The 18,736-nt window shown below is 32.7% G+C and overlaps 2 protein-coding genes across 2 annotated transcripts; one reads left to right on the top strand and one right to left on the bottom strand.

The window, feature by feature from the left end:
* Positions 1–3,350: 3,350 nt before the first annotated feature.
* On the top strand, positions 3,351–6,188 carry LOC117919692 (probable protein phosphatase 2C 23). Its single transcript, XM_034836922.1, has 4 exons — positions 3,351–5,112; positions 5,211–5,324; positions 5,413–5,677; positions 5,771–6,188. The coding sequence occupies exons 1-4, from the start codon at positions 3,517–3,519 to the stop codon at positions 5,884–5,886; spliced, it is 2,091 nt and encodes a 696-aa protein (XP_034692813.1). The 5' UTR covers positions 3,351–3,516; the 3' UTR covers positions 5,887–6,188.
* A 5,279-nt stretch (positions 6,189–11,467) lies between these two features.
* On the bottom strand, positions 11,468–18,582 carry LOC117920772 (pectin acetylesterase 5-like). The gene is made up of 12 exons (XM_034838394.1): positions 18,256–18,582; positions 18,048–18,130; positions 16,810–16,939; positions 15,552–15,622; positions 15,344–15,433; positions 14,614–14,738; positions 14,232–14,292; positions 12,994–13,047; positions 12,821–12,898; positions 12,618–12,723; positions 12,311–12,456; positions 11,468–12,035 (listed from the first exon to the last, which is right to left on the bottom strand). The coding sequence occupies exons 1-12, from the start codon at positions 18,452–18,454 to the stop codon at positions 11,928–11,930; spliced, it is 1,251 nt and encodes a 416-aa protein (XP_034694285.1). The 5' UTR covers positions 18,455–18,582; the 3' UTR covers positions 11,468–11,927.
* Positions 18,583–18,736: the final 154 nt, after the last annotated feature.

Below are 18,736 nucleotides of genomic sequence, written 5' to 3'. Positions count from 1 at the left end.
ATTTAAATTTAATAATTTATTTTTATATATCACTTTAGATTCATTTTATTTTTAAGAAGGTTTTTTGAGTGCTTTAAACCTTTCTTCTTTTTCATCTTTCAAAATTTTGTCCTAGGTGAGAATTTCACTTAATGCAAAACATTGTTTATAAATGATTTATGTGTCTTTTTCATCTTTCAAAATTTTGTCCTAGGTGAGAATTTCACTTAATGCAAAACATTGTTTATAAATGATTTATGCGCTAAATTTAGTATTTATGCACAAAATTTGGTATTGTTAGATAAAATGTTTTTGGAAACTTCAAATTTTTGAGATACAATATAGACAAATGTTGTTTTTTCAAATATTTACCATTCTTTCTATTAATGCAAATTAATATTTATCAAATATATGAGATTGAAATATAAACATTTTCTTAATTTATTTTTATTTAAAAAACACACATAAAAATATATATATATATATATATATATATATATATATATATATATATATATATATATATATATACTAAGATATTTTTTAAAATAAAATATATATATATAAATTTTACTTTTTTGTATTTTTTTTTATCCTACACACAGTACAACAAGATTATGAAATTTTATCCATCCTTTCCTCCTTTTTCTTTCTCTGTGAATAATTTCTTTACTTTTATAGGATTATAGATAAAAGCATGCTTAGATAATCATTTAAAAAAAAAAAATTTACCATTGTGAATGATTATAAAATTCACATAAAAAATCAATTTTTTTTTCTCAAAATTATCGTTTTCTTTTTGAAGAGTGGAAAATAAAGAAATTATATGGTATAAAAATAATTACACTTATTTATATATTTTTTTTAAAAAAAGGAAAATCTCAATCACATCTTTTTTCCATTTTAATTTTAGTAAAAGTAAAAATAATTCATCACAACAAATATTAATAGTAGTAAAATTAATATTTACCAAATATATAAAATTAAGATATAAAATTTTGGTAATTGATATTTTTATTTTAAAAGAAAATTTCCCCATTTATAAAATTAAAGAATAAAAAAAATATAAAGAATTTGTTATATTTTATAGAAAAATATATATATAATTCTCTTACTTCATCTTCCAAATGGAAGATATTCCTCTTTTGATAGACTAATTACAATTGCAACAAAATTACAAAATTTTATCTAACTCTTTTCCATTTTTTTTTCTAAGTAATTTCTCTATTTATATTAAATTATAGATAATGATACATTAACCTCGAATTCTCGGTGTGATTGGTTAAACATTCTTAAATGAAAGAGTGGTCTTTCAAGATTAGTCGTTGTGTGTCACCACCTCCCACCTATCTTACACATTTGATTAAAGTTTATAGGGTTTTACTATCTAGCTGTTGCCAAATGAAATTGTTAAGGATAGAGTATGAGGTAATTGCTTGAGAATGAAAAGATAGTTTTGATCATATTTCTCTTTTCTCTTAAGAGTCGTGGGATTGATTTTTTTTCGATCTAGTAAAATAAAGTCAAGTTATGAAACAGAGTTTCTATCATAATTGACCTTGTTTTTAGCAGGATATTTGATATTTATTTTCTAATTATGATATATGTCACAAAATTAAGATCTACTTTTGTTTTTTCAATATTTATAAATGTTTTCACTTTCATACTTAGCTTTGATAGGTTATGGAAAAAAATTATGATTAAAGTATACTTTCTTTTTGTTTTAGTTTTATAAGAGTTATATATCTATTATTATTTTAGTTTTCAAAATTTAACAAATAATAAAATATGCTTATTTTATTAAATAATAAAGAATAAATTACATTAAATATAATTATATTCATTATGATTAATTAATTTAATAAAAACATAATAATTAAATTTATTTAATATCTAAATTTTGTATTCAAAATATATGTCATAATCCTTCTAATTTCAATATTTTTAATTGATGTTTAAATTTACTAATTAGAAAAAAAGAAAGAAATTAATAAGAATAAATAATAAATTTATTAAATTATTATAAGACTCAATTTCAATTTTGAATAAAATTAAATATTAATAAAAATAAATAATTCATTAATCTTTTATAAAACTTATTTCCAATTCTAATATAGATTGTACATAGTTAAATTATAATCTAAAATATTCTAAACAATGAATAAAAGTTAATCTTATCTTCTCTTCAATAAAATAGATATTATTTTACCTATTAATATAATTATTTAATAAATATAAATGTTTTAAAAATATACATATTTAAATACAATCATAAAATGAAAATTAAAATTTTTTTATCTAATAATTAAATTTAAATACAATACACTATTAGGTCTGGTTCACGTGCCTTGCACGTGGGTGAAACCTAGCATATATAAAATAGGGGATGGGGCTAGATAAGATACAATCATAACCATAACATGAAATCCACTTCAGAACCATCTCGCTTTAATTTGAGCTCGTGAGAGAACGAGGCCGAGGTTGCGGGGTTGGAAAACAGAGGATGGGATGGGCCGCGTGGACTGCCCACGCATTCAAAGTATGTACACACCCCGTAACTGCTGAACTGCATATGGTTGCGCTTTTGTGTACATGTGCTGGCGACAGATATGTTCGTCATGCTGCCCACCTTAGCGTGTGGGGGCTATCCCTCCGGCAAAGGAAACTAAGGGTTGTAGTTATGCTTATACCTCACTCCTGTCAATTCCCGATCGTCACTTTGACACAGGCCCAGAAGAAAGACCTCTACGACCGGACCAGATCAAACAAGAATATATCAATGGAGAGAGAAGAAGTAAAAAAGAGAGAGAGAGAGTCCTGGTAGATTCATTCAGTGCCGGCAGTTTTGAAATTTGGAATGCGGTGGGAAGTGGGTAGTGGGAACTTGAATCTGGATTTTACTTTGGCCCCCTATTACATGCATTTTTTTGCTTGAATGCGTGGAGAATTGACATGATCATGGAAGTTAATGTTTTGTTGCATTGACCGTGAATAAAATCTTTTGAAAAGGACAGAAACTTCTTTGGTTTCAGTTTGACCAGTTCAGAACCCTAAACAAATCAATTCAAAAATGTCAAAAGAAAATGACATTAATGAACATTTATTTTCAAAAGGGCTTTATTTAATCACAAAAAAGTTGAATGAATTTGTAAGAGAGAAACGGAACGGGAAGTTATGGGATTCTTAAAATGAAGGGAGATGGTTACTGTGGCGTTACTTGATCCATCGGCAATTGAACCGTTGACTTTTCGGAATCTGATATTTATTTCGATTTGAATTTCCTCAACTACACACGCCTTTTACACAATGCCGCCACTAGTCAACGCTTCCCATTATCCCTATAAAGTCATATTCAATGTTTAACAAAGAATAAAATCCGATCTCCAAAGTCAACTCCTCTCTCTTTATCTTTCTCTTCAGCTTCATCATCCCTCTCCTCTTTCCGGGGAATCAAACGCACCGCCTATGAAGAGCCAACTCTACGCCTGAGACAAGAGCTCTGCTTTTTTCTGTTGATTTTCTCCATCTGGAAGCTCCATGGGCAACGGATTCGGAAAGGTCGGCATCTGCTTCGCCGGTGCCGGAGAAGTTTCCCGGCGCCACGACATCGATATGATTCTGTCGGAGTCTCTGGACGAAGGGCTGGGTCACTCTTTCTGCTACATACGACCTCACCCATGTCGCATCTCTTCCTCCCAAGTCCACACCGAGTTTTTCCAAACGACGACGTTTTGCTCCATCTCCGGCGCTTCTGTCAGCGCCAACACTGCCACTCCTCTCTCTACAGCTCTTCTTGATCCGTATTCCTACAACTGCAACCTCGATCGAGCCTCCGCGTTTGAGAGCTCCACCTCCTTCGCTTCAATCCCTCTACAACCGGTTCCGCGCTCCGGTACGCCACCCCGAAATACCGGGGGAGTACCGTCTTCGGGGCCGATTGAAAGAGGGTTCTTATCAGGCCCGATTGAGCGAGGTTTGTATTCGGGTCCGATGGAGAACAGTGGTCAGTTGCAGAGAAGTTTCTCAAATAGTGAATTTGGGTTCAAATCCAAATCCAAGAAGCGAGGTTTGATGAGAAATTTTCGTAAAGCGATTGCGAGTAAATTATCTCGGGGACATACGGCTGCTGTTGCGCCGATTAAAGGGAAAGAATCTGATTGGGTTGAGAAGAATAATGAGAAATTTAAGGTGACGGTGAGTGGTCCTCTGCTGAATAGCGATGATGTTGATGAAGATAATGAGTCTTTCGACAGTCAGAATCTTCAATGGGCACAAGGAAAAGCAGGGGAGGATCGAGTACAAGTGTTGATATCGGAGGAACATGGTTGGGTTTTTGTGGGGATTTATGATGGATTCAATGGTCCTGATGCTACTGATTTCTTATTATCTAATCTTTACTCTGCTGTGCATAAGGAACTCAAGGGGTTACTATGGAACGATAAGTTCGAATCTGCAGAGCCAGTCTCCGCTCATCTGAATTTAGATGAGGACATTGATCCATCCTGGGCAAACGCTCAGATGTTTGATGCTCGTTTACAGTATTTCGGTAAGGAGAATCACCCATGTGGAAATAGGAACATGAACTTGGAGGTGGACTCTAACTCAATCAAAAAGCAGGGTAAGAACAAGAAGAATAGAATTAGAGGGACAGCAAAAAAATGGGAGGAGAACCAGAGCAGATGGAAGTGTGAATGGGACAGGGAAAGATCAGAGCTTGATAGGAGATTAAAGCAACAGTCCAACCCTTCCGACCCAGATGGAGCAGCTGCTATTAACCATTCAGAGGTGTTGAAAGCACTGTCCCGGGCATTGAAAAAGACGGAGGAGTCTTATTTGGACATTGCGGACAAGATGGTAATGGAGAATCCTGAGTTATGTCTAATGGGTTCATGTGTTTTGGTGATGTTGATGAAAGGAGAAGATGTTTACTTGATGAATGTGGGTGACAGTCGAGCAGTTCTAGCTCACAAATCTGAACCTCGCCTTTGGCTCAGGAAGGCTCACCAGGACTTGGAACGAATCAATGAAGAAACCTTGCATGATCTTGAATCATTCGATGGTGACCAATCTTACGGATTGCCCAGTTTAGCTTCCCTTCAGCTCACCATGGATCACAGCACAAATGTGAAAGAGGTAAAGCCCTAATTCTTCTTCTCATTTTTCTTTGGGTTTCTGCCATTTAAGGATTTTAAGTTTTATAGAGATGTGGTTTTTGGTTTTCCCAATTTCAGGAATTCGAAAGAATTAAGAATGAACATCCAGATGATGATTCTGCAGTGATAAATGACCGGGTCAAAGGTTCCTTGAAGGTCACTCGTGCTTTTGGGGCTGGCTTTCTCAAACAGGTAATTTCAATTCACCTCAACCAGGGGTTTTCATGTGTTGATTACACATCCCAATCTCTTGGGCTAAGTTTTTGTGCTCTTCTTGCAGCCAAAATGGAATAATGCACTACTGGAAATGTTCAAAATAGAGTATGTGGGAACCTCCCCTTACCTCTCATGTTCTCCATCACTCTACCACCACAGACTCGGCCTAAAGGATAGGTTCTTGATATTGTCTTCCGATGGACTCTACCAGTACTTCACCAATCAAGAAGCTGTTTCCCAAGTTGAGATGTTCCTTGCTTCATCTCCTGAAGGAGATCCTGCACAACATCTCATTGAAGAAGTGCTGTTCCGAGCAGCAAAGAAAGCTAGTAAGACCTCTATCCAAGCAACAAATTAAATGAGTTAAAAAAAAAAAGGGTTCCACAAAACAAATCTAATGTCCATGGTTTGGAATATTGCAGGTATGGACTTTCATGAGTTGCTAGACATCCCACAGGGAGATCGACGTCGGTACCACGATGACTTGTCCATCATCGTTATTTCTCTGGAAGGAAGGATATGGCGTTCATCTGTGTAAATACTAAGTAGAGTTTTCCACTGAAGACATTCACAGAGACTATCCCACATTTTTGTGCACGGCCATGGCCATCCTCAGACTTCACCCTTGGGTTTTTTTTTCTTCTTTTTTTGCATATACAAATTATTCTCAAGGAAGAGACACATTCTTCTGTTAAATTAGGTTTTGGGACTGTAAAGATGGGGGGAACTCGTCCTTTTCCCCCTTATTACCTATGATAGAACATTGTATCTGCAACTATAGGGTAAGATGTATATTATTCAGATTAATGAAACAATGACCAATTGGTCTATATTCTTTCATTTTTCCTATGCAAATCAACATTATGAATTTACAGGAGATTAAGGGATAGTCCAAATGTTGAAGGGATTGGGGTTTGCATGCGTACATGTTATGAAAGGCATAAAAATTGGAGTGCAGTTGGGAAAGAGTGTGAAGGCTATCCACTTGGGTCAAGTCTCCATATCTGATGGGGAAAAGTTCAAATCCCATTCATGAAAATGGATAGAAAATACATGGGGAAGAAGATGGAGATAGTCAATCAAACCCATCAATTGGCATTGACCCTCTACGCGTCTACAGTTACAAATCTACACAACCCCCACCCAACCATTCCGTTTTTTTCTATATGAAAGATTTCGGGCTCAAGCTTTTTGGACAAATATAAAAGTCGGCCAATTATGACTTTGGGCACATCTAGAAAATTCAAATTTGAAACCAGCAGCCGAGTATCATTTACTGCCTACTGCTGAGCTAAGGCCAGCTTCTTCAAAATGTGCAAGGATCAAATGGTTGACCAGGGAGTCAGAGACAAAAAGTCAGGCGTGGGCTGCGTGGGTTGAGGCTCAAATGAGCTCATTTATCTGCACATTTTGCTTATTTTTTCCCTTTGTTTTTTGAGAGTTACTTATGGTGTTTGGTCTCTTTGACATTTTGCGAGCCACCATCGATTAATTAGCATCGAGTTACGAGTAGTTGGTTTTGAATTTGGGCTGTCACGTCCCCATCAATTACATAGAACTCATACGTTGACAACACGCTTTGCACCCGGACCACTTACAACTTGCAAGGTTGAGTTTGCTACAACACTAACTAATAGTAATATTTTCTCAAAAAAAATTCAAAATCTATAATATATATATATATTTTAAATATTCAAGAAACTATTTTATTATTTTTTGTCTCCTGTTATAAAAACAATCACCCATTATGATTTTATCATAAAAATTTTAAAATAATAATAATAATAATAAATCATGTAAAGGTGCACTGTCTTTTCGAGAAAAAAATTCAAATATTAGATAATAATATTATTTTTATTTAAAAATAATAATATTAGTAACTAAAAGAACATTGTAGATAGCATTATCTATTGACCTATTTAGTTATTATTATTATTATTATTATTATGAGATTGGTAATGATTCTTGAATAACATACCAAAAAAAAATACACACAACTACTTTTTTTAAAAAATATTTATTAAAAATAAAAGCAATTTTAATAGTTTAAACAAACAAAAATGTACTTTTTTTTTACATATTTAATAAAAAATATTAATTTTTGTTCTTTTTAAATATCAATGTTTTATGATGGGAATTGTGAATTTACTTTCAAAATAAAATTTTAATTTTACCTACAAATATTACTTTTAAAATTAAATAGTGTTAAAGGATGATCATTACTAATTTTTTTGTTTAATAAAATTAAAGATAAGTTAATTTTTTTATATTGCTTTTCTATTTTTATTTTGAAGAAACAAAAAATTTAGTTTCAAACAATAGTGTTTGTATATTTTTATTTTTTAAAATATAGGTTTAATATTCTATAAAAATTTTAAACATAAAAAATATAAAAAATGAAATCTATAATATGAAGATCACAAATATTATAAATATAAAAATATTATGAATACAAAATAAAATAAAATATTATATATATATTTGAAATCAATATTATTCAAAATGATATTATTTATTTATTAAATTATTAATTATTATGGATGGATATATTTTTATATTAAAAACTAATTTGTTTCAATGCATTAATTACACATGATGTCAAAATAAAAATTTAATGAATAAATGAATTGTACTTTTACAAAATAAATTTTGCCTTTTAAATTAAATAGATTTTAAAAAATAGGGTAAAAAAGATAAAATTATTTTTGAAAAAGAAAATCAAAATGGAAAAATGGTTTTACACCAAAGGCATGAAGAGAAGTAAAATGGGGTATGAAATGAGAATTATTTTTCCTAAAATACATTCCCTATAAAAGTGGTTTTCTTGGGTTAGGAATTCATCCATACTTTATACATGATGCACGTCTATATAATTCCTTTTATATGGATCTTGACCTTTTTTTATATAAAAAAAAACTACTATTTTTTATTGCTAACCGTAATTCATAACTATGATTTATGATTATAATAAAATTAATCGTAACGTGTCGTATACGTATAGTTTTTTTTGCCTTATCCCTCATCTATGTTAGATTGCTTTATTCTATGGTCTTATTTTTTATTTATTTTAATCTCATTTATTTATATTTAATCTTCCTTATTTATTATAATCTCATTTAATAGTCTAAATTTTATTATTGTACTCTTTGAATGAGCCTTGAGTGTAAGTTCAATGGGCACATAATCAATACCTTGGAATTTTTCCTTCATAAAGGCTATTTATGAGTTACTGTTCATAAACACCAGCAATGATTCACTATGCATGGGAAATGAGGGCATTCTGAGCTCCAACTTGACTCTTGGGCAAAAAAGTCCATAATGAAAAGAAGGACAAATCCAAGATCCTAGCAAGTTGAGACTCGAGAGGGTCCCAACTGTACTGCCGACATGTCTTTTCAGTGGTGGAAGACACCATATCTTCTTACTAATTAATACTAATTTGCTTCAGATTATGGGTGTATACTGAATGTCAAACTGCGTCCACCCAGACCCATTTGAGTGATGATGAGTCATGAGACCATTCATATTCCAGGGCGAAGGAAGGTTCAATTCAACCACCCAGTGAAAGAGCCGTGGTTGGGGCATTCAAAAGACTTGTCTAACTCTATCTCACCTTTTCTAAATAAATGGAGGGTGACACATTATTATGTTTATTCCAGGTTAACAATTGAAGGTTATGTTTGGTTCTCCAAAGTATTAAATGAAATATATTAAAAAAATAATAAATTTTTTATTTGACTTTTTATAAAAGGAAATAAAATATAATTAAAATTAATTAGAAATTTATATATTTTAAAATTATTAAATTTTTATATAAAAGAAAAAAAAATATTTGAAATGAGTTTAAAATAATATATAAAAATCATTTATTGATTTTGAATTTTATATATATATATATATATATATATATATTCTGTTTTACATTTTTTACTTTTTCTTATATTTCTTTACTTTATTTTCTTTCCCTTATATTTATCCTTAAATTTTTCCAGAATCAAACATAATATATATGTCTTTCTCATAACAAAATTAATTATGTTTATAAAAATGAGGATCGTAAGGGGTAACCAAGAATAAATAAATAAAGAACGTTTATATTTTTAAAAAAAAAATTATATAAAAAATTAATTATATAAAAAGTAAATATAATTTATAAATAAATAAATATTATAAAATTTTCTAATTTATTTTAATGAGAAATATTCTTTTGTATGTGTTAAGAAATGGGAAGAATGACAATAAATAAATTAAAGCAAATTTTTTTTATTAATTATATATTTAAAAAGGATGAGACAAGATGGGGTGGGGCAAGACAATATTGAAGCCCGAGTTTAAAAGAAAAAAGGAAAAGTCTCTAGTTCATCTCAACTCGTTTAACATTTTTTCAAATTTGTCTTATTCAAGTATTTGAAAAAACTCACAAACATTATCATTTAAACTTCAAACACAAACTCTTCATTTAATAAAAAAATAACTAAGACGAACTTAAAAAGCTTATTTGATAGTGTTAATAATGTTTTCTAATGCTTAAAAATCAAAATAACTAAAAATATTTTTTTTTTTTTTGGAAAATACTAAGTTTTGGCATCTATTGAACTTTTCATCTAGGTTATTTGATATATATATATATATATATATATATATATATATATATATATATGATAAAATCTAGATCGTTAAATAAAGGTACAAACAAATATGATCAAGGTGCAATAAGACCTCGACAAATTCATAAGCACGATTAAATAATGTTTTTGTCAATCTCAACTTGGGACCAACTTGCTAGCTTAATAATTCAATAAATTTACAATATAGTACATTATAGAAAAATCAATGGAATTTCATGCAAACCTACTTACAATGTGTATGTGTTGAGTGTTGTTTGTTTCTTTTTAAAATTGATGTTGACTTAAATCTCAACTTTAATTATTTGTGATTTAGAAACAAGCTATGGTGTGTGACACTCTTGTATTGCAACAAGAAGTTATTCAATTTTATTATCCCCTTAAGTGCTTCTTTATAGAGATGGGCTCCACGGTAGAATGATCATCTTAACTTCACCATTCGAATGATTAGTGTACACCTTCACAAGTCTACCGATTTTTCATTGAATGCTTGGTTTATTTCCTTCCTTGCCTATTATAGTGATTAATGAATTTAATTCCAATTCATTTGATGTTGTATTCTACAATTAGATTGAACTTTTGAATAGAGCAGGGAAAATTAGGGATAACAATTTATGTTGGTAGATTGTGTTTGTGTTGTGTCAAAACTTAAGCATTTTACTACATAGGGTAACTCAAACCCGATACCAATAATAACCATGTTAAAAACATAAATTCAGATATTACTTAATTATTAAACAAATAATATATCGTGTATCCATTTAATAATCAGATCGTCTTATTTAATAATTAGATTTAATTAATTCTTATATGCTTATATGATTAATGCCCCAATAAAATATTATATTACTTAATTGATATATTTATTTAAAAGGAAATTTAAAATAAGTGATTGAATAATTTAAAATTATATTTAGATTAATAAGCATGATTATTAGAAGGGTCAATTCACATCAAATTCGTATTATACGAATTAACCCAAAAACTACCTATTTATTAAACAAATTATTTACCTCAATCCAAACCCACAAAAAGTGTGTTTGCTTTGAGTGATCTTAACGAATTGCATCAACCTTTGTCAATTGGACAGATTGAAAGTTCAAGAATGACGGGAAATTAGAGCATATGTTGAATGAGTTAGGGCCACCATTTTAGGACAGATACTGGCATAAGACAGCCATTCACAAATGGCGGGCATTAACAGTTTTTTAAATGAGGCGGTATACGGGTTTGGACGATTTTTAACCCTATTCAGTTATCATGACAAAAATTTTCCGAAAGATTTTTAGCGTCTGTCTTGAAGCCCCAGTCACGGTTTGAAGTAGCTTCAGGTTAGAGACGGGCTTGGGCTTCGTTCCTGAAATTCAACTTAGAGCCATGTCCAGTTCACAGGCTTCATGTATGAGATATATGTTTCATATCTTCTCGATCACAGATGGACAACAAAAACCAAAAGCAGATCAAGTATATTAATACAACAAATACACATTTGTATTAACAAACAAGCTTCTTGATTCAAAAAGAACACAGTTCTGCAAAGTTAACTAGGAACAAAACACCATATATAAGTGACTGATAAACTCCAGAGTACAATAAGATGCAGGACAGGAAAAAAGAAAAAGAAAAAATCAATGTGGGTTTAAATATCATAACTTCTCCCATGAAAGCACTAATGACTTCATCAAGAAGGGTAGACAAAGATTTCAATCTGTAAAAAAGCAGCAAATTATACAATAATGTGTTTTTCATGGCTGGAAAGGGATGATGTCAATGATAAAATCAAACCATATTCAATGGCTGGATCTTGCCCTGGATACGGGGGAAGAATTTCCTCCAGGCTAACGAGTGGGGATAGAGAAGCAGCCTCAAGACATCTGGAGGTTCATCAACCTCGGCAAAGTCCATCTTTAGGATATCAGCAACAAAATTGATGACACATTGAGCTTCATCGATGTCAAGTAAAGTCCATGTTATAACAAGTAGGATTACATGGATAAGGGCAATCAATTTGCTTCACTAATTTTCGGTTGAAGTACCAGTCACCTACAGATTCTGCAATGGTCTGTTCAAAGACCAGTAAAAAACCAATAGTCACTCCACCATATACATTAATTATACATAAAATAAATCCCCAATTAAGGGAACATGTTTCAGTGCCATATGATGCTGCAAAATTTTAGGATGTCTGAGTTTCAGCATTTAACAGAAGCAAGGATTCATAAAGATAAGACAGCCAAATTTGTGTGATTATCCATAAAATCACAGCCCACCAATCCTCTTTAGTTGAATAACATGATTCATGTATTTTTACAATAGATTTATATAAATAATACTTACCTTATTGTTGATTCTGGGAGAATTAGGAGAATACCATGTCTCAGTCATCAATGTTTGGCAGTGACTAAAGCAAGAGTTTATAAACATGCCTCCATCCTTGTTTTGTTGGAACTCACTCAGTGTCTTTAGCATAGAATTTCGGAAACCTGCACAGAAAATTTAAAGCAGAAGAAAAAAAAATTCAATACTGCTCATATCGCAATCATGTCGGAAGGAATGAGTTTGAGGGATAATGCTCATTAGCATGTGTTATGCTAGGAATGTTAAAAAATTATACCCTGTAGATTCATATAAAAAAGTCCATTACCATGTAGAATTTCAATCTGGGCAGAACTACACTTCTGAATGCTCAGTCTGCATTTTGCCCATTTGCCAGAAGGATCTGATTCAGCTGGTATCAAAACATATTGAATCTGAAAATCATATAATCAGTAGGGGGAACATATATGATGCTTGGATAATTCCTATCCTGTAAAGAACACATGAAGCATGTATTTAAAGATCACTTGCCTGCCAAAAATCATAAGCTGGGTTGACAAGGAAAACTGGGGTTTTTATGTTCTTGATAAATTCTTGAGGAAAGAAACACTGACATTCAAATGAATAAGTGATTCTACATTAGACAATGGCTGAGCAGCCAAAGAGGAAACACTTCAGACATCAGCAATGAGAAGAAAACCTGCCTGGGATGGTTCCATTCTTCCAACACAATCCTTATCCAAACTGTTTGCTACACCCTGACAGAATGAATGGTAATGAACAACAGTTCCTTGGAACAAATTTCAGGAAGCACAAACCAAGGAAAAGTATTCTAACCAGATATAAATTTGTAAATAGAGTCAACAGAGTAACAATAAAACTTTAGGCTCAAACAAATTTGGCAGGAGAAAAGGAAAAAAATCAGTCATAGTTAGACAACCAGTACCTAAAGAAACAAACATCCCACTCATTTGCCGAGTTTTTTCCTATACCCTTCTATGACTTATGGATTGGTCCTGGGCCTGATCCTATTGAGGCACATCAGGACCTTTCATTAGTCTGTTAGATTTGAAGCTGTAAGAACCCAACGCAATATTAGACCCAGCCTGAATGTAGTGCATAAAAGTTCAAGCATATTATATTATTTCAAAATTACCATTGAACCATTTGTAAAAAAGCAAATGAAAAGACAGTGGGGTATGCATGAAAGAAGGGTAACAGAAGAAGATGAAATATGCTAGATAGATTGCATTGGATTCCAATTCTCAACTCTTCAGGTTCTGTCTTGCCATCAAAGCATGCTTAGGGTACTGGGTGTAGTCCTCTTTGCTGCGCTCATTCAAGTTTAGACATACATTTTTGTTTTTAGCAACATTTTAGAATCCATTTTGGTCTTCCAATTGGACTAGTTGGACACTGATCTGGTTGCTTGGGCAGACCAGATGGTTTGTGATATAAAGTACACAGAGAAATGGGATTTATTTTATTTTATTTTTTACTTTTATCTTTAAAAGGTCGTTCAAGAATCGAAAGTATAGACTGATAATGGAACATGTAGCCTACATTAACCGATCTAAACAGTTTCTATACAGATAAGGTTTCATAAGCTACAAATATGTCACCAATGGTAATTGATATCATCCAATACTTAGCATGGTAGACCAACTTATAACACATTAATAATTTGTTCCAGTGAATGTTACCAAATAATTAACTTTTTTTTTACTTTTGTTTTTTTAAATTATCTTTGCACATCACAAGCATTGGCAGAAAGAAAGCAGTGCTGGGGCCATCTGGTACAGTGATCAATGGTTGAAAAATAAAAATTAGATGAGTAACAAGAACTTATGTTAAAATAAAGAAATAAACAAAGCTAGTATAGAAGGAAAATAAAAAACATGACGTATGTAATATATAGCAAATTAAAGACAAAAGGCACTACCTGAAGGTGGACAACATCACTATAGAAAGACCGTATTCTGCGATTTCCGGTAACATCTTTCCTGAAATGAAGGAAAACATAAAGCAAATTATATTTCAAGCTTCAAAAGTCAAGCATTGTACAAGTCACAAAAAATCAGAAGCTGAACTCAAGTACAAAAGAGTTTTGACATCCTGGCAGCAATGTACTGCACCACTATACATCCTCCAGTTATACATGCACTTCTACAGGATAAACCTAGGGTAACTAGACAAAATAGATATGCAATTCAAATAAAAAATATTATACAGGAAGACTTTGAAATGGGCATTATACAGGCCTCATGGCTCACATTACTAAAAATATTATTACAGAAGGCAGTAAAATGTGTACAAAAACATACTCATCAAGGAAAAAACCTGCATCAGAAAGGCATTTGACAGTGGCATTCTTTGGCAAAATCCCTCGGAAGTCATCACAGTGTATGAGAGTTGCCAATCCTCCAGCAGAGCACCCTGAAAGAAGAACCTGTGAAGTTATCAAATAGATCAGTAATACTAAAAACACTTTCCATGAACCATAAAAAATAAATAAATAAATAAAAAATAAAAAATTGTTGAGAGAAGATTGCCTTAGAAAGCCAAATGCTTCATGGAATGTTCAAAAGAGATATTACAGCTAAGGCATATCCTCAGAGCTGAGGTGGCATGCCACCACTCAATCTCCATTCCATATATTGCTGGAAAAAATTGAGGGGAAAAGCACAACAGAGTTTCATTGATTGGAATGTTGAAAATTAGATTCATTTTTCAGAGTCTGAACGAGCCAAAAGCCTTTGGAGCTTTCAGGACATTTTTGAGTGGCCACAAATTCAGTTCCTACCCCACCTAGAAGTATTTTATGTCACCATATCATTGAAATAGCAAAATTGATTAGTCAAGATGAAATCAACTCATAATGATAGTGAAAGGAGAAGAAGGATGATTAACTTCCATACTACTTCTATTTTTGAAGGGTGGATGGTAATATGCATAAAATTATCTAGGTGTCCCAGAGTTCTTGCATACAAAATATCTTCAACTTTTAATCTTTGAAGGAAACTATAAGAAAATTTGTTACATCAAGAAAGATACCTGTTTAGCATTAGACAGTCCTATTGATAAGAGTTCATCCATAACTGCTTCCCAGATGCGCTGACCTCTGAAGAAGAGTTGTGTTTCATTCTATCACAGAAATTAACAGACAACATAATTATTTATTATTTATTTAATTAGGTGTGATGTAGAGGCATGCACAATTGTTTATAAAAAGAGTTACTTAAACATCAAACAAGACAGAAACCTTTTGAGAGTTTCCAGCAAAAGAAGCACCATCACAATACCGCAGCTTGACTTTATTCCAGTCAAAGAAATCTGCAGAATGTCCAAAATGTTAAATCATAAAGCCTCCACTGATTAAATATGAAAATTAAATTCGTTGGACTCAACCAACACAAGAACCCTTGATACCTGAATAAATATTCACAGCACCAGTGTTAGTATGGTATCACAACAAAGGATGAAATATTAACATACATCAGAAATGAAGATTATAAGGAATCAAATGAGTTGACAGCACATTCTGACTAAAGCACATGTATGTGTTTCAAAGCATTCATATTGTGGAATGAACGATATTGGGTTTCCAAGCCCCATGCTTAGCTGACATTAATTTGTCTTATTTGACATAATCATTATTGCCTGTATCTGTTCCACATTTAAATGCACTTTTGTAATTGCTTTTCTCACTGAATCATTTCCACTAATTTACTGCTGGCTTTGATGCGACCATACATGGCCTTTAGCACAGCTGTTTTATTTTTGCTTTGCTTCTTTAACTAGAAAATGCATGACATGAACAAGTTTAAAAAGGAGTTAAAAATATTTATATCATCAAAAAAAATTATAAAATTCTCAAATGGAATTAAAATTGATAACTGGGTTGTAATCAGGTTCTTAAAATCGATGATCTCATTCATGCTCATTAGAACCAAGCAGGACTGGGGAGAAGGGCCCAGATGAGACTTTGAAGATAGGAAAGAGCAAAAAGAAGTCTGGAATACTAGCCTCATGACCCAAAAATAGTTTTTTAAGAATATGATACATGGTTAATAAGTTTACCAGAGAAACAGGAACCGCTTAATTCTATTCCAAGCCACTAAAAAACAATATGAACAAAGATTTAGGGCATTTGATTAGAATACCTTTTCAATGCTTTCCCTTGCAGGAAAAGGAAATAAAAGATTAAAAAAAACAAAGAAAGGAGAAAATCATCCAAATTAACATGGTAAAAATCAATGAACCATCAAACAATGATCACAAATATTTTATTAATATATTTTATTTAAGATGGGATCCATTTTTATTGCATTTCAATGTGCTTATTTGCTAGCCCTATGCACCAAAAAGATGGATAATTACACATGTCTATGTATTCATATCAAGAATTCCCCAGTCTCTAAAAAAAATGTAGAAAAGTTTATTAATGTGGAAATTACAGAACAATACATGAGAAATAGAACTGAAGAATAAGCCATGCATAGTAGCTGGATAAAATTTACCAGGATTCTGTGATGAGTCATGGCTTAAAATTCCGGAAAAGTGAACTTGACGTTCCATGTAGTTTGAAGAACCTAGTGCAGTTGTTTTACGAAATAAACAAGATGCTACAGTATTACACCAGCCTCCACCCTAAATGTAACAGTAAAAAAACAACTGGTAATGGGTAATTACAGCAAAATATCCAACAAGATCGCATAAATGTGCCCATCCTACAGATAAATGCTGAGAACAGAGTAGAATATGCACTCCTAAGAACAAACCAAAAACGGAAAAAAAAAACATTAAGAGGAAGCTTAGTAATTTTAAGTAAGGGTTGACTATATGGCTCAACCAGTCTGATTACAGGCACCACTGAAAGATGGGGGGAAGAGGTGGAAACGTTGTTTGCTGACAGTTCCACCACAAGCCTGGCAAAGAAATTCCTTTATAACATGGCTAAGCAAGAAATCAGATAACAAACATGAGAGAATCGAGAATATTATGATTTACATTTTACACTGCTCGATGCCCTATGACCTTGTAGTAAGCAAGACAAGCATGGATGCATGGAGATAGCAAATACATTCAGGACTTGAGAAATATTTGTCCAATCTAATCCCTGAGGAAGCCTTTACACGGGCAAGATTCACAAATTTTCTTCTGCTGAAGCTGGACAGCTCTGTGGTCTCATGAGATAAGTCTGAAAGTTATAGCAAGCTTGATGTGCTAAGCTATGTCAATTGCTTATTGCCAAAGCTTTCTTTGTTGCCCCCATAATGTTTCAAGTGGCAATGTTCAATCAAATGCTTTAAATGACCATGAAAGCATCAAAGCAGCCCAGCAATAACTTGTGACAAGTTCCATGGTGCATACCGGGAGAGATATTCAGGTTTGTAATAAGAATCAGATCTAACTGACTATGATGTTGTAGAACAAGATTTTGAATTCCAAGATAATGAAGAATTAGTTCGACCAGGAGGGCACAAGACTTGGAATAACAGGAGGTTATAGCATTAACACAGATTAAAAGACCATGAATTTGTAGCTGGCATCTTAATCATGGTGTTCAATTTGGCATTTCTAATGGCCCGTGTTACCGTATCATTCTGTTTTTCCAGCTACCGTTACAACTATTCCAAATTCAGATTCATGGCTCTAACTGACTAGTTTTATTAGCCCTCGAAGCCTAAAGCAATCCAATTTTCAATGAGCCAAAAATAGATAGAAACCAAAATGCGAATTGAGAAAAGAGCTAAACCTCTATATGAAGAACCCAATTGTTAGAGCCAGATCCAAAACCACTTCGAAAATGATATCCAGGGGCACTACCATCTAAACAAACTGTGGAGTAAAAACGAAAAGACAAAAACCAGAGATACACAAATTACACATCAAATCATAGACTCAATGTCATCCACAAAACGTACTACTGAATTGAGTAAAGTCGGAGAGATCGGGAACTATACCGGCGCCTTTATCCTTGGCATGGCGCACCAATGTCAAGTCAACCAAATCCAGGGGTGCGATGGTTTTGGTGGAGATCTGTGAATAGGAGATGAAAGAGAGAGCGAAGAAGAAGATGGTGAATCCGAAGGCTGCGATTGCCCAGTCCCTTTTGGAGGATTTCCTCCAAGGAAGGAGAAGTCGAAACCTAGGGTTCGCCATTTAGGATGGACGAAGGCATCAACTAGACTGAGCCTAATCACAGCACGGGACGACAGAGACGAGCAGCAACTCTTCAGCTACACTCTGCTTTGACCCGGCCATGGAGGTAGAAACGACGTCGTTTCGTAAGTGGCTCAGACATAGTTGGTACTTGGTAGTTTGTGGCATCTCAAATACAAAGACAGACTATATCCATATAAAATACGTTCAAGGGGGTACTCTTCATTAAACAAACATTTTAACTATATTTCATTTTTTATAACCTCTAAATAAATATAAATA

This window comes from Vitis riparia, chromosome 8 (assembly GCF_004353265.1).
Source record: "Vitis riparia cultivar Riparia Gloire de Montpellier isolate 1030 chromosome 8, EGFV_Vit.rip_1.0, whole genome shotgun sequence".
Taxonomy (NCBI): Eukaryota; Viridiplantae; Streptophyta; class Magnoliopsida; order Vitales; family Vitaceae; genus Vitis; species Vitis riparia.
The sequence above is the reverse complement of the archived record's forward strand: the minus strand, read 5'-3'. Positions and strand labels throughout refer to the sequence as shown.